This window comes from Globicephala melas, chromosome 2, assembly GCF_963455315.2.
Source record: "Globicephala melas chromosome 2, mGloMel1.2, whole genome shotgun sequence".
Lineage (NCBI taxonomy): Eukaryota > Metazoa > Chordata > Mammalia > Artiodactyla > Delphinidae > Globicephala > Globicephala melas.
This window is the reverse complement of record NC_083315.2, coordinates 128,175,517-128,199,412: the sequence shown is the minus strand read 5'-3', so window position 1 is coordinate 128,199,412 and position 23,896 is coordinate 128,175,517. Positions and strand designations below refer to the sequence as shown.

The 23,896-nt window shown below is 43.0% G+C and overlaps 1 protein-coding gene across 1 annotated transcript in view; it reads left to right on the top strand.

Moving 5' to 3' along the window:
• Window positions 1-23,896, top strand: part of PYGL (glycogen phosphorylase L) — a 54,747-nt gene that overhangs the window by 16,369 nt on the left and 14,482 nt on the right. The window contains exons 5-20 of the mRNA XM_030854955.3: window positions 3,453-3,584; window positions 6,732-6,843; window positions 7,160-7,242; window positions 11,876-12,019; window positions 12,524-12,616; window positions 13,308-13,454; window positions 13,792-13,955; window positions 14,430-14,544; window positions 15,120-15,221; window positions 15,356-15,503; window positions 15,606-15,664; window positions 15,770-15,911; window positions 17,811-18,018; window positions 19,298-19,432; window positions 19,854-19,920; window positions 23,463-23,635. Of these exons, the coding sequence (XP_030710815.1) occupies window positions 3,453-3,584; window positions 6,732-6,843; window positions 7,160-7,242; window positions 11,876-12,019; window positions 12,524-12,616; window positions 13,308-13,454; window positions 13,792-13,955; window positions 14,430-14,544; window positions 15,120-15,221; window positions 15,356-15,503; window positions 15,606-15,664; window positions 15,770-15,911; window positions 17,811-18,018; window positions 19,298-19,432; window positions 19,854-19,920; window positions 23,463-23,635 (2,024 nt within the window). The remainder of the gene's footprint in view (window positions 1-3,452; window positions 3,585-6,731; window positions 6,844-7,159; window positions 7,243-11,875; window positions 12,020-12,523; window positions 12,617-13,307; window positions 13,455-13,791; window positions 13,956-14,429; window positions 14,545-15,119; window positions 15,222-15,355; window positions 15,504-15,605; window positions 15,665-15,769; window positions 15,912-17,810; window positions 18,019-19,297; window positions 19,433-19,853; window positions 19,921-23,462; window positions 23,636-23,896) is intronic.

The following is a 23,896-nucleotide window of genomic DNA, read 5'->3' as shown; positions in this document are numbered from 1 at the left end:
TGAAGTGAGGCAGATAGGCCCTAAGGTTCTTTCCTGTTACAGGAAGCATTGTGTGTTCACATTGACCAGTAATTTGAAACCCAGAACACTGCTCTTGCCTAAGTGCAGCGTGAAGTGTTTTGTAAGTCAGGATGTTTGATCTTTGTGCATATCCTCATTTATTTTTCATAGAGTTTCTAGTTATTAACACGAGCTAGAGGACTCTTAACTTAACCAATTTCTTATCAACTGATAAAATTCAATCCTTTCCTTGTTAAATTTTAATTGTATTTTTGTTCTCTTTATGAATGGGATAGCCGAAGTCTCAATTCTGAATTACAGTTCCTGACTTTGTATCGCTGTGTAGCTCCCTGCTGCACCGTGTACCCGCCGGCTACATGTTAAGATGCATTTTTTTTTTTTTTTTTTTTTTTGCGGTACGCAAGCCTCTCACTGTTGTGGCCTCTCCCGTTGCGGAACACAGGCTCCGGACGCGCAGGCTCAGCGGCCATGGCTCACGGGCCCAGCCGCTCCGCGGCATGTGGGATCCTCCCAGACTGGGGCACAAACCTGCGTCCCACGCATTGGCAGGCGGACTCTCAACCACTGCGCCATCAGGGAAGCCCCAAGACGCAAATTTTTAAATGGAAAATTTAAGACCCCTCCCCAGACTGCCTGAGACTCTGCATTTTAACAAGGTGCATTGTACTGATTAGCTCACATCTAGGTCCAGCCTTCCCTAGGCTTCATCCTGCATCTGCTACACCCTCCTGCAGCTCTCTAATTCCAGACCTTCTATCCGAAGATGTTGTTTCTGTGTGTCCCCTTTTCATTCATCATGATGCTGGTAGCTCTTGTTAATGGGCAGCTTACTAGCATTCCCAATATGATCAATGTTTGAATAAATGGATGTGTGTTTGCTTGTCTGGTTGTTGACATTAATGTTTTGTCTAATATCTCAAAAGATAGCTGTGTTTGTTTGCCTCTCTCCACACTGTGCCTGGGGCAGACACTGAACTCATACATAGGTGATCATGAAGGATCCAGCATTGTGTCATAATTCATCATTAATATCTTTTTAAACTAAAGCTGAGTTTTCTAAGAGGGAAGGATGAGGAATCAGGTAGGTAAAATAACCATATTGGGGATAATCTCATTGACAAGGGAGCTTTGTACTAAAAACCTTACCCCTCCCTTCTTGCCAGAACACGATTGCATTTTTTAATGTATATGGAATATTTTAAAGGTTTCACTCATAATACCTTTACTTTAAAAATGCAACCCCAGCCCCACCGTGTGTCTTTTGTTCTTGTTTTGGCATTTTTATTTGTTTCTTTATAGAAAACAAAATGCATTTGATGTCCAGGATACCCTAAATACAAATTAGATTTTTAAATTTTTATGAGAAATATTTTGTTATAAATTGACATAAATACATGGGAAAATGTTGTAATTGTCAATAAAAGAAATTCCTTACATTTTAGTATATGTCATTTTCAAAACGAATTAGAAATAATAGTTCATGGGACTTCCCTGGTGGTGCAGTGGTTAAGACTCCACGCTCCCAATGCAGGGGGCTCGGGTTCCAGCCCTGGTCAGGGAACTAGATCCCACATGCGTGCTGCAACTAAGAGTTCGCATGCCACAACTAAGGAGCTGGTGAGCTGCAACTAAGGAGCCCCCCCACCCACCCCAGCTGCAACAAAGGAGCACACATGCTGCAACTAAGACCTGGCATGACCAAATAAATAAATAATAGTTCATTATCAGATCAAAATTCCATAAGGATTCAATTAAACAAAGACTACAAAATGTGTTCTGTTGATGGGAATGTAAATTGGTGCAGCCACTATGGAAATAAGTATGGACGTTCCTTAAAAAACTAAAAATAGAACTACTGTATGGTCCAGCAATTCCATTCCTGGGTATATATCTGGAAAAAAGGAAAACGCTAATTCAAAAAGATACATGCACCCCAGTGTTCACAGAAGCACTGTTTACAATTGTCAAGGCATGGAAGCAACCCAAGTGCCCATCAACAGATGAATGGATAAAGAAGATGTGGTGTATATATATGCAATGGAATATTACTCAGCAATAAAAAATGAATTAAATACTGCCACTTGCAGCAACAGGGATGGACCTAGATAATATTATGCTTAGTGAAATAAGTCACACAGAGAAAGACAAATACTATACGTTATCACTTATATGTAGAATCTAAAAAATAATACAAATGAATGCATATGCAGCACAGAAACAGACTCACAGATATAGAAAACAAATTTGTGGTTACCAAAGGGGAGAAGGAATGGGGGAAGGGACAAATTAGGGATATGGTATTAACAAACTACTATGTATAAAATAGATAAGCAACAAGGATATACTGTATAACACAGGAAAGTATACCTATTATCTTATAATAACCTATAATGGAATATAATCTGCAAAAATACTGAAACACTATGCTGTACACCTGAAACTAACACAATATTGTAAATCAACTATACTCCAAATTAAAAAATGAAAAAAAAAGTAATAGTGTTCTGTGCCTATACTGAAATAAGCCTTATTAAGGGAGCTTTCTATGAGTAGTTTTTCTCAACCGATTCTGTGCTTTCAAGGCACAAAGCTCTTGACAGAAACCATAATGTAGGACCCATCAGGTCCAGGTATCCAACAATAAACATCCCTGGGAAGCCTCTCTCTTTCCCTCAAGCTAGACAATTGGATTCACAGATGTTAAGACACAGGCTTTAGAACTCATAGACCTACCATCAAATCTTACCTGTATCATTTACTATCCGTGCAACTTTGAGCAAGTTACAATTTCCTTAACAAAGGGAGAAGCCATAGCTCCCTCCTATATTTGCTATGAGGATTAAATGCAATAATATGTATAAAACATTTAGAGCAATACTAGCCAGTATTGTTGTTGATTTAGGCTGTACGACAATAACAAAGATGAACTGAAATTGACAGAACCAACATCTTTCTTGCCAAAACAGTATTCTTGAGTTGATTCAGTCAAAAATATATATATATATTTTTATAAATTTATTTATTTGGCTGCGTTGGATCTTTGTTGCTGCACACGGGCTTCCTCTAGTTGTGGCGAGTAGGGGCTACTCTTCGTTGCGGTGCGCGGGCTTCTTATTGCGGTGGCTTCTCTGGTTGCAGAGCACGGGCTCTAGGCGCATGGGCTTCCGTGGTTGCCGCTCACGGGCTCTAGAGCGCAGGCTCAGTAGTTGTGGCACATGGGCTCAGTAGTTGTGGCTCACGGGCTTAGTTGCTCCGAGGCACGTGGGATCTTCGTGGACCAGGGACCGAACCTGTGTCCCCTGAATCGGCAGGCGGATTCTTAACCACTGCACCACCAGGGAAGTCCCCCCAAATATTTTTAATTTGATATAATTGAAGGGCTAGGTCCACTGCTCCTGAAAAACAAATTCTAAGCCATGTCCTTTTTGCAGATAGAAGAGGCAGATGACTGGCTCAGGCACGGAAACCCCTGGGAGAAGGCCCGCCCCGAGTTCATGCTGCCTGTTCACTTCTACGGGAACGTAGAGCACACAGAGGCCGGAACCAAGTGGATCAACACGCAGGTATTCTGAGAGTCCTCGCGCTGAGCATTGTATAGAGGATGGCACAGCGTGTGACGTGTATGTGGTGTTGAGTATAGTGTGTTGTATATTGAATAATAAAGTATATTTTTATAAATAAATCTGTTACGTCTCTTGGTGAACCCACTCATTTTGGAGACCAGGGAGCTGAGGCCAAGAGAGAAGTGACTTCCCCAAGGTCAAGTGACTTACCAGGGTCATTTTGTCATCTGGTTTATAAGAAATTAATCAATTCTAAGCATTCTATAATGCTTAGCTCTCCAGTTTTATATAAAGCTGTTGAAACCAAGATTGAATAAAGTTAAATGTCATTCCTCACCCCACTGCCATATGTACATTGACTTGTAAATTCTAAGGGGTAAATATTTTTAAAGTGAAGTATTTATTCAAAGGATTACCAGAGTTCTTCTTCATTACAAAGTCAAGAAAAACAATGCAAAATATTGCAAAATGCACTCTGTTACTGTGTGCCAAATCACTTCTAGAGAAATAATGCTGGTGTCGGTCCAAGTGTGCTTAATTCACGGCCGTGTATTTATCCTGCCACCACATTCGAGTGTTACCCTGCTACTGAACAATTTACTTTTCAGCTCCTCTAGGGGTGGTTTGTGCTTTGCTGTCTTCATACGTCCTGATAAATAACCCCTAAGAACTACTGGATCGCACTGTCCAACCACTGGAGGCTCCACTTGAGATATCTGTTTAGTAAATACAGTCTTAGGCCAGAAAAGATGTCTCACTGGCCACTTTAAAAGCTTAAAGAAAACGGTAAAGACCAAGGAAATGCTGTTCTTATATGGCAAAATCAGGAACAAAATTCAGTATCATAATGCTAAATGCAGTTGGTTTGCGGACTCTAGACCCATGTTATAGTGGACTTCTAAGCTGATGCTTTATTCTGCTAATCCATGCAAGGCTATTCACAGTTCACAAAAGAAAGACTGCTTTTGAAGTTTTTCCTATCTGAACGTGATTTTTTCAGCATATGAAATAATGGATTAGAAGCTAAAATCGGTCATTATATATAATAAGGAAGAAACTAATACTGTAATTTCAAGATGTTTCCCTCTATCCACCACTCCCCTTTTATTTTGGTTAAACAATAGACCACAACTGAGTTGCAGTTGATTACAAATATGACCATAAGAACTGCAACAAATCAATTGTTAATATGCCTAAAGAATTCTCACATGTTTTGGGTATTAATCTAGCAAGTATTTGGTGTCTAAAACTTCCAGTGGCTTCTGATCTGTTTAAACATACGCAGGTTATACTCCCAATCCTGGAAGCATTCTGTTTACTTCGTAAGTCCCACTGATGACCTTATGATGACCTGATGATATATTTACAAAGCACCTCTAGACATTTTCATAATACATCCAGAAATTCAATTAGGGAGAGTGTGTTTTTCTGTGCCCACAAAGGCAAGTTTATGGGGCAGATGTAATAAAGGGTGAGCTGACCCAACCTGTGCAGAATTTTATGGATTGATGCCACTGCCTGATCAGCCCCAGATTTGTAGCTAGTGAGGTCAGACCTCATGTATGCCTGCTGTGAAGGCTTCCAGTAAACTGAGTTACTTGTTTCATTTCTTGTGTCAGTTCAGGTCCTCTGGGAAGCAGACAGAAGGGAGAATTAGAAGTACAAGTGATCTATTGCAGAAATGCCTGTGAAAGATAAAGGGAAAGGGGACGGGAGGAGGGGGGAAGTCGTTCAGACTGCAACGCAGGTGTGACACCTGTGAAGAGAGAGAGGGAAAGAAGGATTCTCAGGAAGGAGCCTCACACTGCAGTGCATCTCTGAACAAGTGCCCAGGCTGATGGGACATTGCTCATGAGGGGAGTCCTGGCTCTCATGCTCCCACCACGATGGGAGCATCCCAAAGAAAGCACAGCCTCGTGTGAGCTCTGAGGTGGCAACTTCTCCCTGAAGTTCTCTAAAGGGACCTCCAAGCCATGTGCTTCCCCAGCTGCCTCAATTATGCTTTGAGGGTCAGAAGGACAAGTCATGTTTGGACCCAGACTCAGAGTCCCACTCTGTAAGTGACTTCTCCTGATTGACCACAACTTGCTCTTAGAACTCCAGAGATCTTTATTTCCTAGTAAAAGATATTCACATAAATGTGATTTATTACTCTGCGGTTGTGATGTTCATGAAAGCATGACTGAATGTATGTGACTGATTGATATAGGCTAGAGTGTTTCATTCCTTCATAATTCAGCAGACCAAATTAAAGAGATCTGTGGTTAGGTTTCAACACTACCACTGACTATGACCTTGGGTAAGTCACTTCTCTCGCAGCTTCATTCCCCTCATATCCAAAACACCTTAAGTTGCACTAGATGATCTCTAGCATCCTCCAATTCAATCCATCTGTCATTCCCCTTCCTTAGAGCTTGATTCTGATGAGGCAGGGAATAGAAAATTGTCTTCTCCCACATAAATTTTAAATTCATGTGAAACATGGTTCATCTTCCCGTTCTTCTCTATTTCCATGACTGTCACAAATATTGAGCTAAATTTTCCAAAGCTCACCTCTTAGACACATCTCAGCTAATTATCAGCTTATTTGTTAGATCACTAAAATAACTCTTCTTCGTGCAACTTTGAAAAATCCAGCATAGCATTTTAAACATCATATGTAATATTTATCTTCATAAATTTCCTATTCTGCTAATTTTCACCATATTTGAAATCAGATCATTGAATAGCCTACATGAAACTTGTCTTGATTACTGTTTTTTAATGGGTACAGATTCACATTTACCACTTTGCATATCATATTTTGCTATCTTTAGAGCAATGGCTTGATCTTGAAACATGAAAGATCTGTGTCCAGATCAGGGCAAGGGACACAAAGGGAAGTCAGCGTGGAAATGATGTGGAGGACCATCTGGGACCATCTGTCTGGGTCATTCCAGCCATCCATATTGTTCCAAGTGGGAGGAGGACCGACATGGCCCCTAATACCACCTCCAGCCTTGGGACCCTTAGCTTGGTTTAGGGATCATACAGTTTGAGTTGGTGATGGAGCCAGGAACCAAATTCCAGCTGCTGTCTCCCACCTCTGTTCAACCTCCTCCATCCACATGGGTAACAGTAAGTAGCTGCTTTGGTTTCACCCCGCAGGTGGTCCTTGCTCTTCCATATGACACCCCGGTGCCTGGATATCTGAACAACACGGTCAACACCATGCGCCTCTGGTCCGCTCGCGCACCCAATGACTTTAACCTCAGAGACTGTGAGTACAGCGTGGGCTCCCTTTCCTCATGTGTACCTTTAATCTTTCTGTCCAATAATTAGAGCCAAGTTGCACTGAGTTTCTGATCCAAATTCTTTAGTGACTAAAGCATTATATGGAGCAGGTATGGGGCACATGGTTAAATCAGTCCTTCAGTCTAGACTGTCATGTGAATCACAGCATGAAGGTTTGCTGAAATCTCTTTGGATTTTTAGGAATCCCACATGGTACCCAACAAGCATCAGGTGAGATCAGGGGGCTTCTGAAAACAGTGGTTGGCTCGTCTGTTTATTCATTTTTCTAACGTTTCCCTCAGTTAACGTTGGAGACTACATTCAGGCTGTGCTGGACCGGAATCTGGCCGAGAACATCTCCCGGGTCCTCTATCCCAATGATAATGTGAGTGATCAAGCTTGCTTTCTCAGTGGAAACAGAAGCAGCTTATTTCAGAAGCACCTATTCAGTAGCCATAAAGCACATACTTAATACTGGGTTTTTTCCTTCAGTGAGGAATAATCACCATATCTCTTCCTGACTTGTGTAGATTTCCCCTCCCACCCATGTAAGGAAAACGAATTTGTACAATTCATGAAGTCAGAATTGGTGTTTCGCCCTTGATTAGTGACCCCATCACTAATTGGGAGGCTCTGTACATGTATTTCAAAACAAAACCTGGCTATAAAAGATGAGGTGCAGTACAGGTGAAGCACTCCTTCCTTTCCAAACAGAAATTTCATCCACAGCATCAGAAGTCCCTGGAGGTGTCTTGCCTGTCCTCTTCCCCTCACTCATGGGTCTCCTCTGACCCAAGGCAAGGTGGGGTCATGGACCTCAGAATAGACCCAGGAGCAGACACTTGTTTCTTATGCCACTTATTTATCTCATTAAACTTTTTCTTATAGGTGATCATTCCAAAGTTTACACGAAAAATAACTTAGTTTAAGAAAAAAAAAAAAAAACACTTGGAACTGGATCTCAGATGCCTGTTACGGATCTTTTTTTTTTTGCCGTATGCGGGCCTCTCACTGTTGTGGCCTCTCCCGTTGCGGAGCACAGGCTCTGGACGCGCAGGCTCAGCGGCCATGGCTCACGGGCCCAGCCGCTCCGCAGCATGTGGGATCTTCCCGGACCGGGGCACGAACCCGTGTCCCCTGCATCGGCAGGCGGACTCTCAACCACTGCGCCACCAGGGAAGCCCACGTTATGGATTCTTAGTGGGTTAAAACATACTTAGCTCTAACTTCTCCATGAGTAAAATAATTTTCTGGACGCTATAATGATTTTTTTTTTAAATAATAATCTCAGAAGTAACCAAACTAGTACCCTGCTCCACAAAGATGTCCACAAAACAAGGATCTTGGGGACTAGGACATAAATGATCCTAAGACCAGATGTCCACTTAGTGTTAAACCCATCTCCAAGGAGGATTAAGTGGATTTGCTGCAGCATTTTTAGGAACTTAATGGTATGTGTTATTTTTCCTTTGGGAGAAACGATGTGGCTTCAGTACCTTAAAAGAAATCTGTAACGCAAAAGCAAAAGACTGTTCTGTTTCAAGGTCAATTAAAGTAAGAATCCTTCCAAGACTGGGGCCACACTGCCTAGCCAAACCCAAGCCTGCAGGATTGTTTAACTAGAAGGGGCTTGAAATTCATCCTCCTATCTTCAGTAGGGCCCAAACCTAACTTTACTTGGAAATAATCATCCACAACAATTGATAACACATACTAGGTTAGCATGGGGTGCAAAGTTGACTAAATGCATTGGGCAGAAAAGGTAGCTCTCAGAGTTATGCTTGTTTTTAAGTAGAAGTTGATAAATCTTTTTCGTACTGTAACCACAAGAACAGACTCATTCCCTCTCCCCAACTTGGCCATAGCCCTATTTGTCTGTCTTCCAAGAGTCTCGCCCCCTGTCCTCACTCTGCAACTAATGAGATTTTTTTTTTTTCCTTGCTTAAAATTCTTTAAGGCTTTTGCTTTACCCCTAAGAGAAGTACAGAATCGTAGGTGTATCTTCATCTATGTGGTCATCAGTTCTGACACATCCTCTGTGATCTTGCCCTAGCAATAGGTCCCAGCTGTAGAGGATTATTTGCCCTGTTCTTTCTAACCTCCATGCTTTGCCCAGGTTTCCTCTGCGTGCAGGGAATACTCTGGCCCTCTGCGCTCACCTCAAATTCCTACTTAGCTTTCAGGGCTCAGATAAAGATATCACCTGAGTATTCAGGTCCCCAAAGTACTGTGTATACACTTAAATACAACATAAATGTTTTTAAAAACTGTCTTGTTTGATTTCAAGCCTTGATTATACATCTGTCTCTCCCCAGTAGTTTGAACTTAACTGAGGTCAGTGATTGTTTAATTAATCATTTATTTCTAGCACATTAAAAATTCCCTAACTCAATAAACATTTAAATTCATTGTGGATGGATTCATGTGCTTTTTTTAGAATAATGATTTCATTATATTTTTTACTATGAAACATGCTATTAGAAAAAGAAATATAAGCAATATAAAAAACTACCAAGTAAAAAAAAAAATTCCAAATTCTACCACCTATAAATTCCCATTGGTAATATCAATCCAGACAGTTTCCTATTAATGACTTTAAATTTTTCTTTTGGTTTTTAAACTTTTATCAAAGTTGTACCTGCACATAGTTTAAAGAGAAAAGCAGCTCTCTGAGGCTTACTATAAAATCAGTCTCCTATTTCCCACTTCCCCAAAGCAACTACATCCCCTTGCTTTGAATTGCTTTCCTGGATACTTACCTCCATATTTCTAACAACATGCTGTTACTGCTGCTTCGTGATTTCCTCTTTTTACAATATTGACTCCCCGCTACTGAAGATGAGAGTTTAGCTCCCTTCCTCCCATAGACTTCCACCCCCACCACAAAAACACGTTTTCTATGCCCACTCTCTCAACATAATTACATGGTGATTTGCACTAGCTCTTCAGCTAGTGTTTACATTATTATGACGCTGTCAGTGCTACAGACAGCTGATCTGTGCACAATACATGTCATCGTCTCTTTGATTATTTTTCCTTTCCTTAAAATGTTCTCCTTTCCTGGAGTTAATCATTGTTTTGTTTGTTTGCTTGGTTTTCTGAGTACTTTTCCCTAATTTAGCCTGCACTCTACCCCAGTCGTAGAAATTTCCTCTCAATATATTCAAACACCTTAGGTGTTCTGTTGACTCAGTCTTCTTGAAGTCTCTTCTGGATCTCTTCTGGTTGGCTGCTCCGCTGTCATCCTGGGATCTACGTTTCCCATTGTTCTGAGGACGTCTGTGCTCATATACTCTCGGGGATCATTTGTTTCCAGGATCCCACGTCTTGGTTTGCTCCCTTGTTTTGGTAATACACATGCCTGGGGCTTCCTAGGAAAGGGTGCAAGTGAGGTCGGTGTTTTTGAGACCTTGCATGTTGGAAAATGTCTTTATTTTTCCCTCTCATTGGGAGTTTGCCTGGATACTGAAGACTCAAAGTTTTTTTTTTTTAATCTCCTAGTTGTTGGTGTTGCCGAAAAGTACAGTGCAATTGGATTCTTGATCTTTTGTTTGAATTCTGCTTTTTTCCCCCTTTGAAAGCTTCTAGTCTCCCTCTCCCTCTTCCCCTCCCTCTGTCCCTCTCCAAAACCCCTCTCTCCGAGTGTACTAAAAGTTTTGGGGGGTGTGCTTTCGTGTAAGTCTGCTTTCACTTATCACGCCTGGGTACCCTTTCAGTCTGGGGACACAGGACTACAGCTCTCTGAGAAACAGTCTGGAATTGTTAAACATCCTCAACTGGTTCTTTAGTCTTCTTACCTTTTTTCTTTTATTTATCATCTCTTTGTCTTCCTGCTCACGTTTTGGGCAATCACAACTCTCTCTTCCAGTCTTCCTATTGGGTTTTTCACTTTGGCTGTCATGTTTTAATTTCCACGTAATCTTTTTTTGCTCTAGATATTTTCTTGAAGCATCTTATTCGTATTCCTTGAATACAATATCTAATCTATCTGAGGATACCGGTAGTATTCTTATAATCATTCTTTTCTCTAATCTCTGTTACCTCTAAGTTGGCTTTTATTATTTTAACATGTTTTAGAAGTTTTTCTTAGCTGTCTAATGGTCCTTAGCTGCCCACTGAAACTTAAGAGAAAGGTACCAACAAGTTTTGGGGAGCTCTGTACACTTGTTTGGGATTTATCTATTTGGTTTCCCTCACCTGTGACCTGCTGGGGCCGCTTCCTGGTGGAGTTCCTCATGTCCATGTCTTTAGGTCCTCCCTCCTGTGCTGGTCGAATTCCCTAGAGAAGACGCTTGCAGCTTCTCTCCTGGTGGAATTAACACTGGCTGCCTGTGTTCTCAAATTCAGTTGGGAGATGAAGACTGAAAGCATCAGTATTCAGTACATAAACTTTCACTGAGCCTCTTCCCCCATTTTTAGTATGGGATGGTACCCCTGCCTCCGACTTTACCTGCTGCCCTCCAGTCCAGAGACCCCTGTTATACCATCTCCAGAGAACAGACCTCCAGCTTCTGCATGAGTTGGCAAAGGAGATTGTCCAGTTGAGGGAATTGGAGAGGAGGTCTGAGGCCAACTGCTTCTTAGGCTCCCCACTAACCTTTTACCCCCTCTTCACCCCTACTTCTGAAGGCACCCAATGCTGACACTTCTTGGGCCTTTTGGGAGCTTCAGTGTATACACTGGGTTGTTCCTTTGGCTTTTCTCCACTACCAGGTCAGGATGCAGCTTTCCTGGGTCTTCTGGTTCAGTTTACCATTTATCCATCTGTTTTTCAGCTTCTGAAAAGTTGTTGCTGTTGTCTTCTCTCCATTCCCTTCATCCTTTATCATGCCTTTTTTCAATCCCTTTACTGTCATTTTAGTGGAGTTTCAGGAGGCTGATGCTTGGCATTCAACCTGCCAGCTTCCACCAGACATCCCATGGGCTTTAGCCTTAAAGTCCCCTGGTAGGGGACGCCACCCATGTTCTGGCCACTCCTAGCAATGTGAGCCCTCTCACTCAGTCTCTCTGGCTTGAAGTTTTTTGAAGGGAAGGAGCTGAGACTGAAGCAGGAGTACTTTGTGGTGGCTGCTACCTTGCAAGATGTCATCCGACGTTTCAAAGCCTCTAAGCTTGGGTCCAGCAGGAGTGCCGGAACTGCGTTCGATGCCTTCCCAGATCAGGCGAGTATTCAGCCCGAACGCGGGCGGGAACAACTGAGGGCATCAGGACTTCCATCAGATTTACTCCTCTGTCTCCATGCTAAAAAAAATCTGAGTGTCTATATACCAATCAGAAACAGACTCACAGACATAGAAAATAAGCTTGTGGTTACCAAAGGGGGTGGAGGGAGGCAAACTAGGAGTATGGGATTAACAGATACACACTGCTATACGTAAAATAGATAAGCAACAAGGATTTCCTGTGTAGCACAGGAAATTTACTTACCTATAATGGAAAACAATCTGAGAATATTTATATATTAACTGAATCACTATGCTGTACACCTGAAACTAACACAATATTTTAAATCAACTATACTTCAATTAAAAAAGAAAACTGAGTAGCTACAGGATACTTAAAGCCTTCCGTAGAGGGCAGACGTTTTGTTTGGTGCACGTGTGAGGCACGGATGAGAACAAGGGCCTGGGCCGTTGGTGACCTTCACGTCGGTTTTCCCCTTGCAGGTTGCCATCCAGCTGAACGACACTCACCCTGCGCTCGCCATCCCTGAGCTGATGAGGATTTTTGTGGACATTGAAAAATTGCCCTGGTCCAAGGTCCGGATGCTTTGGCTTCTTTTTCCTTTGACTGGCCAGAATATCTGTGCTTAAGAGATTCTGCCCAAAGCGCCTTTCACAGTTTTTCAAAATAAGTCACTGTTGCTAACTTCCAACAATTAAAGGTAAACTTTGCCCTGGCGCTGACATGTCTCAGCTCTTACTGCTTTACAGGGAGTAAGACTAAGAAATAAATAAACACATTGCTAATGGGACACAGCTCAGTGGCTATATTATTAAGGCTTATATTGTGTTTGCCATTTTTGTGTCTAAAAGGATTCGAAATTAAACTCTCTAGCCTCAGAATACAGCTAACTGAAGGTGTCTCCACCGATTTTAAGCATACTTGGTACTTTCTCAGAACATTACTGAAGTTTTATTCCTCAAGTTTTGTTTGTTTAATAAATGAAAGACAAGTTAGGATACTAGAGAAGATTTATCAGCATATGCTGTCCTAAATTTTATCAGACAATTTACTGCTTTTCCTCCCCCCCCCCCCAAAAAAAAACATGTTCCCATTACCTGGACCATCCAGGAACCTAGCGGAATTGTGTCTAACTGTATACATGCAGATAGAATTGTCCTGTTGCTGACGGGCAGGAGTTGAGGACGTGTTTGGCCTGCAGGATGGGGCACACCTGCAGGCCGCCTTTCCTGCAGAGGCAAGCACTGAGCCCCCCTCTCCCCGCAGGCATGGGAGATCACCCAGAAGACCTTTGCCTACACCAACCATACAGTGCTCCCGGAAGCCCTGGAGCGCTGGCCTGTAGAGCTGGTGGAAAAGCTGCTTCCTCGACATTTGCAAATCATTTACGAGATGAATCAAAAGCATTTAGATGTAAGTCACTTTGACAGATTCATAACCCTTTTGAGAAGGAGGTCTAGAGATGTTAAGGGTGGCTGCAGTCTTCCCTCTTACCAAACCTGAGGCCCAAACATCTTTCAGTCATTGATACATCAAAAGCACTCAAGTCTGGGTGGGGCTCTGTTAATGACATCCTTTTGAAAATACTAACCTGGAGGGATGGCATCTCCCTAGGCATCTTCACTCCTCTCTGTGGGAGTGAAGTCTTACCTTTGCTCCATCAAAGGTTTTGGTTGGGAAGTAACTGACGTTATCCCAGGGTTGCTGGAAACCTGAGTGACCAGTAAGGCCTTTCTCTTCCTTTGCCTAGAAAATTGCCGCCTTGTTTCCTAAAGATGTCGACCGCCTGAGAAGGATGTCTCTGATAGAAGAGGAAGGAGGCAAAAGGATCAACATGGCCCATCTCTGCATTGTGGGCTCCCATGCTGTGAACGGCGTGGCTAAAATTCACTCAGACATCGTGAAGAACCAAGTGTGAGCCTCCACCCCTGTCGCAGCGGGTCTCACATTGCTCAGGAATAGAACGGTGCTAGCGAATGCAGGGTTGCGGTTGGAGATGAGGAGAGGCCCCGTGAAATATTTAAAAGTAATGTCTTCTATACAAAGAACCCTTCTCTAAAAGGAAAAGCCCTTCCTCTCTGAACAGTCCTAATTCTAGACTTACAAGAAAAAAAAACAAAACTCTTCTGCTCAAAAGTCTGATATATATGTCAGTGCCGGGAAGTCATATGAAGGTGATTAGATTGGATTTTTTCTTGTAATTATTTTAAATTGCAAATGGATTTCTGTTTAGAATGACACCCATAGCTGCTATCAGCCCCTCTCTCCACTTTTATTTAACCTTTCTAAGCCTATACTCTGCTCCTTAGCTCTAACCCTGAACTTCATCCAGCATGCGGGAACCTGCCGTTCCAGCCACGTTTAGTGATGTGTCTCTTCCATCTCCAGATTCAAGGACTTCAGTGAGCTAGAGCCGGACAAGTTTCAGAATAAAACCAATGGGATCACTCCAAGGCGCTGGCTGTTACTCTGCAACCCAGGACTGGCAGAGTTAATAGCAGAGGTAACCGGGAAGTGCCGAGGGAAAGGGGGTTTCTGACTAGAATTCAAGAGGCAGAGAGTGCGCTTATAACTTGCAAATCCAGTCTGCAGCAGGGCCTGCTTCATCCCCAAGCCAGTGGCCTGTGCAACCCCACAGGGCTCCGCACTGGTTTCGTTCTCCGCCGTAGCCAGCTTGAAATTCTTGATTTCAGAAAAAAGAGACCCCACGCATTACGCAGCTGGCCCTGGTGAACAGTGCTCATATGACACACAGATGGTACCCCTGTTTAATAAAAGGATAACAGAGGTCCTCTAACAGGACCTTTGTTTGTCCTCTAATAGTAACTAGTAGAACCTGGGTTATTTGTCACCCTTTTTAGGTAGATTTCCTGTTTTTAACACTTAATACCACTGAAGGTATAGCAAGTGTTCTTCCCACACGGCGTTTTCAGCATCTCCTGTGAATGAAGCCATTCTGTGTGCTGTGGGGTGCGAGTGTTAGGGGCGTGTGAGCCCTTGCCACAGACTGACAGAAACTGCTCATGTGGGCTTGACTGCCTTCCCTGATTCGAGTCACCTTTTCCTTTAAACTGAAAGAAAATCGGGGAGGACTATGTGAAGGACTTGAACCAGCTGACGAAGCTGAACAGCTTCCTGGGCGACGACGTCTTCCTCCGGGAGATTTCCAACGTGAAGCAGGTGAGGCTTCCCGGTGTGGACGCTTTGCCCGGCGGCACTTGCTTGGAGGGTTCATGCCCCACTCTTTAAAAACAGACCACCCACCCAATGCTCCTGAGTCCAAAGGGCCCTGGCCCCATGCACTGTCTCAACAGGAGAACAAGCTGAAGTTTTCTCGGTTCCTGGAGAAGGAGTACAAAGTGAAGATCAACCCATCCTCCATGTTTGACGTGCAGGTGAAGAGGATCCATGAGTACAAGCGGCAGCTCCTGAACTGCCTGCATGTGGTCACCATGTACAACCGTGAGTCAGCCCTGCAGCCCCCGACCAGCCCCCAGAGGTGGAGCGCTCACCACCCTGGCCATCCTCCGTCCTCCGTTCCATCCCCTTCTCCATCTTTTGCAGGCATTAAGAAAGACCCGAAAAAGCTATTCGTGCCCAGAACAGTTATAATCGGTGGCAAAGTAAGTTGCTTCTCTTCCCTGGGTACTTGGGGGCTCTTGTCTCTTTTGCCGTTTCTCCACTTCATCATGCCTGCATTGTGTCATGTGTCCACACCCTTCCCCAAGGCTGCCCCAGGATATCACATGGCCAAACTGATCATAAAGCTGATCACTTCAGTGGCAGAGGTGGTGAACAATGACCCCATGGTTGGAAGCAAGTTGAAACTCATCTTCCTGGAGAACTACAAAGTGTCTCTTGCTGAAAAAGGTAGTGCTGTCCTCACAAACCATGCGGGGCCAGGGCACATGTTAGGGATGGATTACACATTATAGAAAAATGGAGCAGCTGACCTCGGGAGCCAGTGACTTAGGATAGAAGGTGTCACTCTTAGGCAGAATACGACCCTAAGCTAAGAATGTTTAAGGTGACCCAGCTGACACCGAGATGACTGTCCCCAGACTCCACATCAGAGGTTACATCTGCAAGCACATTTTCCTCTTCTCAGCTGCTCAGGGCTGGGTGTTGGAGGAGGTGGCCCTGAGGTTTTGGTAAAGTACAGAGCGTGCTCTACAAAAGAAAAAAAGATCTTCAGTTCCCAGCCCCAGTTCTGCAATAGAACACCAGTGCCCCAATCCCCGGATATTCCTCTGGTCACTCCATGGAAAGAAGGGCTGTCATTTGTTCATGTGGCAGCAGGGAATGAGGGCAGATGTCAGGCTGCCAAAGCCCTAGGCTTAGACGTGCCTCAGACAGGCGCTCAGAACAGGCGTGGAGTTCCCATGTGGGGACAGGCAGACTGGCAAGAAGCCAACATCCCTTTCTTTTTCTTATTTGCATCACAAAGCACCACCCACATGCAAATGCCAACTGTGTGTTCGCCCTTTTCCCAAATTGAAAAGGGACCTTTCTCTTTCTGAGGTTTTTTTGGGTCCTCTGATGTTACAATTTAAGAACTGTCTGCATAAAGAAAAAAAGAGCCAGATTTTTATGGGCGCAAATGAAGAAATGTCTAATCCACAAATAAGCTCTCAAAGTAAAGCTCTCAAAGTAAAGCAGGTCCTGTGCTTTGTAGCGGAGGCACCGGAGGGATGCTGCAGGCAGCAGGAACTTCTGTGTGAATCAGACTGAAAGGTCTGCCCTGGGCACACCTCAGTTGCCTGTGGCTTATTTCCCTGCAGTGAAAGTGGAAGGAAGGTGGTAAGGAGTGGCAGGAATGGCACAATCCAGTTTCCTCAGATTGCAAAAGAGGGGTCAGGGAAGCTTCTGAATTTTAAGGATCGAGAAAGAGAAGTTTAGATATATTTTATAAAGTTATAATATAGAAGAAATAAAAATAAAACCATAACAAAAACTGGAAGGAAGAAGGGGGAGAAGAGAAGTGTAAGGTTGATAAAAAATTAATCAGCCCATCCAAGAAAGAAATGGAAAATTTTATTTGAGCCAAACTGAGGATTATAACCCAGGAAGAGCAGATCAGAAAGTTCCAAGAACTGTTCCACCCATTAGAAGTCAAAGCAGTTATGTAAGTTTTTCGAGACAGGGGGCTCTCCATTAAATGCTGTATTGTTGACAGTTTACAGAATCCAGATCTTCAGGTACAAAGTGGTGGGTCATTGTGACCCCTTACAAGATCAAGAAGGAATGTTGTCTTTTAAGGAGTTGTCTTGTTGGTGCCAGGAGAACGTTGCTCGTTATGGCTGAGTAGATATTTCTGCTGATGGGGAGGTTTGGTCCATGCCTAATGCAGATACACAATGCACAGGAGAAGGGAGAGAGGAGGCCAAAGGGCAGAGAAAAATTTTCATGTTTTAACTTTTTCTTGTCTTGCCATAAAATAGGAATTTTATTTCACAGTAGTGTCGACTTTTATAGCAGAGAGTCAATAGATGCTCTTTAACGTTTATAGACCAAGGAAGAGTAGCGTAAGCATAGAGTTACTTAGCACTGTGGCCATAACCACCAAGAAGCACATCAGAAAGGGGCAAAAGTGGTTGCCAGAGTCAAGGGGAAGCGTGAGATCCATCCTGCACCATTTGAATGTTTATCTTGATGTACACATACTACGTTAATGATTAGAACAGGCCAGCTAGGTGAATGCTTGGGTACCGTGCAAGCAGATCCAGAGAGACAGGATCACTAATTCTGTCACTAATGCCTTGCTTGCAGTCATTCCAGCCACAGATCTGTCGGAGCAGATTTCTACTGCAGGCACTGAAGCCTCGGGGACAGGCAACATGAAGTTCATGCTGAACGGGGCCCTGACTATCGGGACCATGGATGGGGCCAACGTGGAAATGGCCGAGGAAGCCGGGGAAGAGAACCTGTTCATCTTTGGCATGAGAATAGAGGACGTGGCTGCTTTGGACAAGAAAGGGTGAGAGAGCACTCCTGCTTGTTGAGCAGGTATCCCCCCAGGAGGGTACCTGCCCACCCAGGTGTCCCATTGAGGCAGGTCCCATGAGAGTGACAGCAGAACATCTCCCATGAGTCCGGGGACCCTCCTGACCACAGATTAGTCTTGTTACACGCAGCAAGTGAAAGTGAACGGAGCTTGGGCACAGGTACATGGGCTCGTTGCTATTTGTTATCAGCCAGAGCTGGCCTCATGAGCTGTTCTCCACATCTGTGATCTTTACTTTGATCAAAACACTGAACCAGTGTGTAGTTGAACTTTTTGCCTGTTATTTAAACCATCGAGTGTTCCTTTAAGACCTCAAAGAGATGGACTAAAATGTGGTAGATGATAGGCCTGGTTGTATAGAAGCACCCAGAATACTTGTTCCACTTACTATCTGGATAGGTTTATTAACCTGGATTCAAATAAGAAGTAAAGAAAGATGCTGCTCAAAGGAGCCAGAGCGATCACAAAATCTGGAGGGTGTCGAATATACTTCCCAACCCTTGGAAGTAAATTTTTGTTCAGTAGCAACAAATTTGGGAATCTGTGGGACCAAAGAGCAACTGTCGGGGACCTCCCTGGTGGTCCAGTGGTAAAGAATCCACCTTACAATGCAGGGGATGCGGGTTCGATCCCTGGTCAGGGGACTAAGATCCCACATGCTGTGGGGCAACTAAGCCCACGCGCCACAACTGCTGAGCCCGTGTGCTGCAAACCGCAGAGACCACGAGCTCTGGAACCCGTGCACCACAACTATAGAGCCCAAGCGCCCTGGAGCCTGCACACCACAGCTGGAGAAGAGAAAACCCGCCTCCACACTAGAGAGAAGCCCACAGGCCACAATGAAAGATCCCGCGTGCCGCAACTAAGAGCCGACGCAGCCAAAAATAAATTAAAGAAAGAAAGAAATAATAAATCTTTTTTAAAAAAAGCAACTGTACGACGCTTGTTTAGAGCCATAAAGCCTGCTTTGAAATGAATCTTACTGTATTTTACCGGATTAGACTATTGCTCTGTGACTAGGATTTTTATTATCTACTGTCCTTAGTGTCTTTGGTTACAAGGAACTAATCAAATTTAGTTGGGAAAAAAGATGTCAGGATCTAGTTAAGTATTATTTATACCCTGTTGAACTCTATAATGACTTTATAAATGCCATATTTCTGAATGCATTTTTCACAGCTAACGTAGCGTCCAGTGTGTCATTAACAAACATTAACAGAACCTTTTCTTATCCCCCGCCCCGACCCTACAGGTATAAGGCAAAAGAATATTACGAGGCACTTCCAGAGCTAAAGCTGGCCATTGACCAAATTGACAAGGGCTTCTTTTCTCCCAAGCAGCCTGACCTCTTCAAAGACTTAGTCAACATGCTATTTTATCATGACAGGTGAGTTCCCACAAGAAGATGGTGCTGTTTGGGCCGTGGAACGGGGATGAGAATATCTTAAACCAACTGCAACACATGTAGATTAGCATAGATCTGTGATCTGATAAGCTAACGTAGACTTGGAAAGGAAAATTAGATATTCTCCACTAACAATGCAAGGAGAAGACTTAAGAATAAGACCCACAAATTTGGTATTCTTTTTCTCCTTCCACGGGTGTACCCAACTTTCAGATGCATCCGTGTGATAACATTCTCACGTGTGAGAAGAAAGGTTGAGGGCTGGTTGAAACCCTTGTGAATAGAAGTGTCAGACTGGTAAGCCAGCCGTGCCCGACATTAAGCAAAAGAGAATTTTGAATGGAATCTTAGCACACATCTATTAATGAAGCTTTTTGTCTTTTCCTTCTAATCACAAAAAAAGGTTTAAAGTTTTTGCAGACTATGAAGCCTACGTCAAGTGTCAAGAAAAAGTCAGTCAGCTGTACATGGTGAGTACATGGCCGAGACTTACAAAGGAAACCAGTTTACGGTTCATTAAAATTTTGGTTTCTTTTTATTAAATCTAAATAACAGGGCCCCACCAACCAATCAAAAATGGGAAGTGAGGCAGCTCTTTAGGTTTTTCAGATCAAAACTTAACTGTCCCCGAATTCAGGCAAAGGTTGGCATTTGACATTTCAGTTGCAGTTGTAGGTTTTTTAATATCCAAGTAAAAAGTCACAAATAATTCAATATTTATTGAGCACCCACCATGCAGCAGGCATATCCTAGAGACTAAGAGTATAAAGCGAAATTAAATACTCACTTTACCCACTCATTTATTCAACAGAGAGGCACTGGGGCATTGGGTGCCTCCATGGCAGGCCATGCTGGGCACTGAGGCCCCAGCATGGACAAAGCCAAGGCCCCTCCAGGAGCCTATGTAGGGCTGGGGCCCTTAACCAGAAGTGCATCAGAATCACCAAGCCGTTTTTTCAAAGTACAGATGCCCACCGCCCTCTAAGAGATTCTGACCCAGTAGCGGGTTGGACCACCATCAGCATTTGAAAAATCTGCTAAATTGCCCGGAGATGGAAACAACCTAGGTGTCCATCATCGGATGAATGGATAAAGAAGATGTGGCACATATACAATGGAATATTACTCAGCCATAAAAAGAAACGAAATTGAGCTATTCGTAATGAGGTGGATAGACCTAGAGTCTGTCATACAGAGTGAAGTAAGTCAGAAAGAGAAAGACAAATACCGTATGCTAACACATATATATGGAATTTAAGAAAAAAAAAATGTCATGAAGAACCTAGGGGTAAGACAGTAATAAAGACACAGACCTACCAGAGAATGGACTTGAGGATATGGGGAGGGGGAAGGGTAAGCTGTGACAAAGCGAGAGAGAGGCATGGACATATATACACTACCAAACGTAAGGTAGATAGTTAGTGGGAAGCAGCCGCATAGCACAGGGAGATCAGCTCGGTGCTTTGTGACCGCCTGGAGGGGTGGGATAGGGAGGGAGATGCAAGAGGGAAGAGATATGGGAACATATGTATATGTATAACTGATTCACTTTGTTATAAAGCAGAAACTAACACACCATTGTAAAGCAATTATACTCCAATAAAGATGTAAAAAAAAAAAAAAAAGAAAAAGAAAAATCTGCTAAATTGATTCTAAGGCTGAACCTTCGTTTATCGGGAAAGGACTGACCCCCCTAGTATTTGAAAATTGTAAAGTAAGTTCCTCTCCTGGATTACCCATGGAGTGGTGCTATATGAATAGAATATAAATGTATAGAAAGAGGGGAGGTTTCACATTGGAATTTAAAAAAAAGAAAAAGAAAAAGGAATGAAACAAAGAAAGAGAGAGAGAGAGAGGGAGGGAGGAAAGAAGGAAAGAAAGAAAGAAAAGAAAAGGAAAGGAAGGAAAGGGAGAGAGAGAGAAAAAGGAAAGAAAGGGGCTAGAGCCACGTGAGTAACCCTTCATGTGCAAAGTCATACATCTTTACCAAAAAGCCCAGCCCTCTAGGTACATTTAGTAAATATATGGAAAGGCGATCATCTCTGATAGGAAAGACTTGTAGGGAACTGCAGAAACCACAGAAGAACAGATACAGGAGGAGGCTGGCCCTGTGCTAAGACTCCAGCTTGGGCTTCTTGAGGTAGCCGTCCTTGCCCACACAGTCTCCATTTTGGCTCTCCAACTAGAAAGCCATTATAGACCAGACCAGTGGGAACGCATAAACTCTCCACCTCCTGCCCTCTGGACACATCAGTTGCTATTTCCGACAGAAACATACTGCGCTAACATGTCTTTCTATTCCTTTCCCAAAGCCAGGTGACAAGGTAGTTCCCATAGTCATCCCAGATATCCCTTTGGGGTTTTAAAACAGGATCACTCAAGGCCTGTGCTGCTTTACAGCATATCCAGCCCCCCAAAAGTGTATATAAACCAGAGTTTTATATACTTCCCAAGGAGAGGCAGTGCTAGGTTTAAGCAGAGTGGCTCACTTCCTGCTCCCTGAACACTGGAGAGAGCAGCCACATACAGCCTCCAAGAACTCAAAGACAGAGGAAAGAAAATGGCCCCCTCTAGCTCCTTCCTCTTGATCTCAACCCTTGCTTGTTATGTAGAAAAGCTGTATAGGAAAAGAAACAGAAGTGAAACAGAGCAGGAGAGGAAAATATGAGTGAGGGCATGCACAAATGTGAATGTTGGTTTTGCACAATGGTCCCTTCTGTTAAAATGGTGGCCCTGATCCAAAGGGTGCCCACCTAGAAGGCCAGCATTCTGTTCCATCTTCCTTGTTCATTAGTGCAAACTGCAGCTTTTACTCTTAACAATAATTGTATTGTTGAAGCGTAGAAAACATGGCCCACATGGTTGGAAAGTCTAGTCATTATCCCTTTAAATAAAGAACGTGAAGAGAGGAAGCTTTTATTCTCTTCTTATTTTAGTAAGTTTCCAAAGTCTGAATAAACTAATTTCAGACTGTGTTTTAGTTTTTCTTTTAAATGTTTATAATTCATTGCTGTTGTTTTCAAATAATATTCTGGTCATTTCCATAGAACTCCTTCTTAGAGTTCTTTACGAAATCACGAGGCTCTAAGTAGATGCTCAGCTGCATAGCACAGGGAGATCAGCTCGGTGCTTTGCGACCCACCTAGAGGGGTGGGATAAGGAGGGTGGGAGGGAGACCCACCAAAAGGGAGGGGATATAGGGATATACATATGCATACAGCTGATTCACTTTGTTATATAGCAGAAACTAACACAGCACTGTAAAGCAATTATACTCCAATAAAGATGTTAATAAAAAATAAATAGCTTCTTATACTTTTTACATAAAATTATGAGCGATATATATTTTATTTAGATATATAGATGTATATTTTTTATTTAGGATAAAACCTTAATTGGTCCTGTTTTCAAACCCCAGTGGAGGATTTGGGATTCAGTGTAAACCTATTGGAGTATCTACCTTCTGGAAAAAACAGGAAAAGAGAAGTCGGTGAATAAAGTCTCCCATGGGACTGTTTGCCCGCATGGTAGCTAATGTTCTACAGTAGTGTTTTTCGAGCTCTGGCTGTGAGCCACGGGATAAATTTCTTACGTGGCATCTAGCAGACAATGAACGTTAGTCTCTTCCTTTCCCCCGTAGTTTAAAGGGAGGTGAGGTATCTTCGTTCAAAATGAAGCATGGGAAATAAGGCTTACATGCCAAAACATTGTAACTATGGCAGAAATTACCAATTAGGGTTTCTGTAAGAGTGAAAAATACTTTGTTTTTCATTTTAGAGAAATATAATCTAAAACAGGAGAAAAGCACAGTCTGCCCTGTCCAGCTCCCAACTGTGGAACAAATGTATTTATGATTCATTACAATTTACTCCTGTCACTTTCCCCATAAATTGTACTTGGATGTGCTTGGCCTGATGTTTGTCATACAGCTTGTTGGGCACTCAGGCCCTGAGCCTTAGATGCACGTCAATTTAATTTAATTCAATTAAACAAGTATAATTCTTGTTTACAGAATCCAAAGGCCTGGAACATCATGGTACTCAGAAACATAGCCGCCTCAGGGAAATTCTCCAGTGACCGAACAATTAAGGAGTATGCCCGGGACATCTGGAACATGGAGCCTTCTGACCTAAAGATTTCCCTGTCCAGTGAACCCAGCAGTGGGGTGGACAAAGCCAATGGAAAGTAAGTTGTAAAATGTCCTGAGAAAAAATAGCTTCTTACTGGACTTCAACATTTTCACAACATTCTTTGATTTTGTTTTGTTTTATTAAATAATAATCTAGTTAAGTATCTCTGGGAATTGGGAGGGAAAGTGTATGACTATATTAGGGCTAAAAATACAGTGTTAATTTCCAAAGGCTACATGAGTGCCGAATCTTACTATTTTATAGCAGATTGAATAGCATGCTAGGACTTTCCCCAATGCTATTCAGAAAGCTAGAA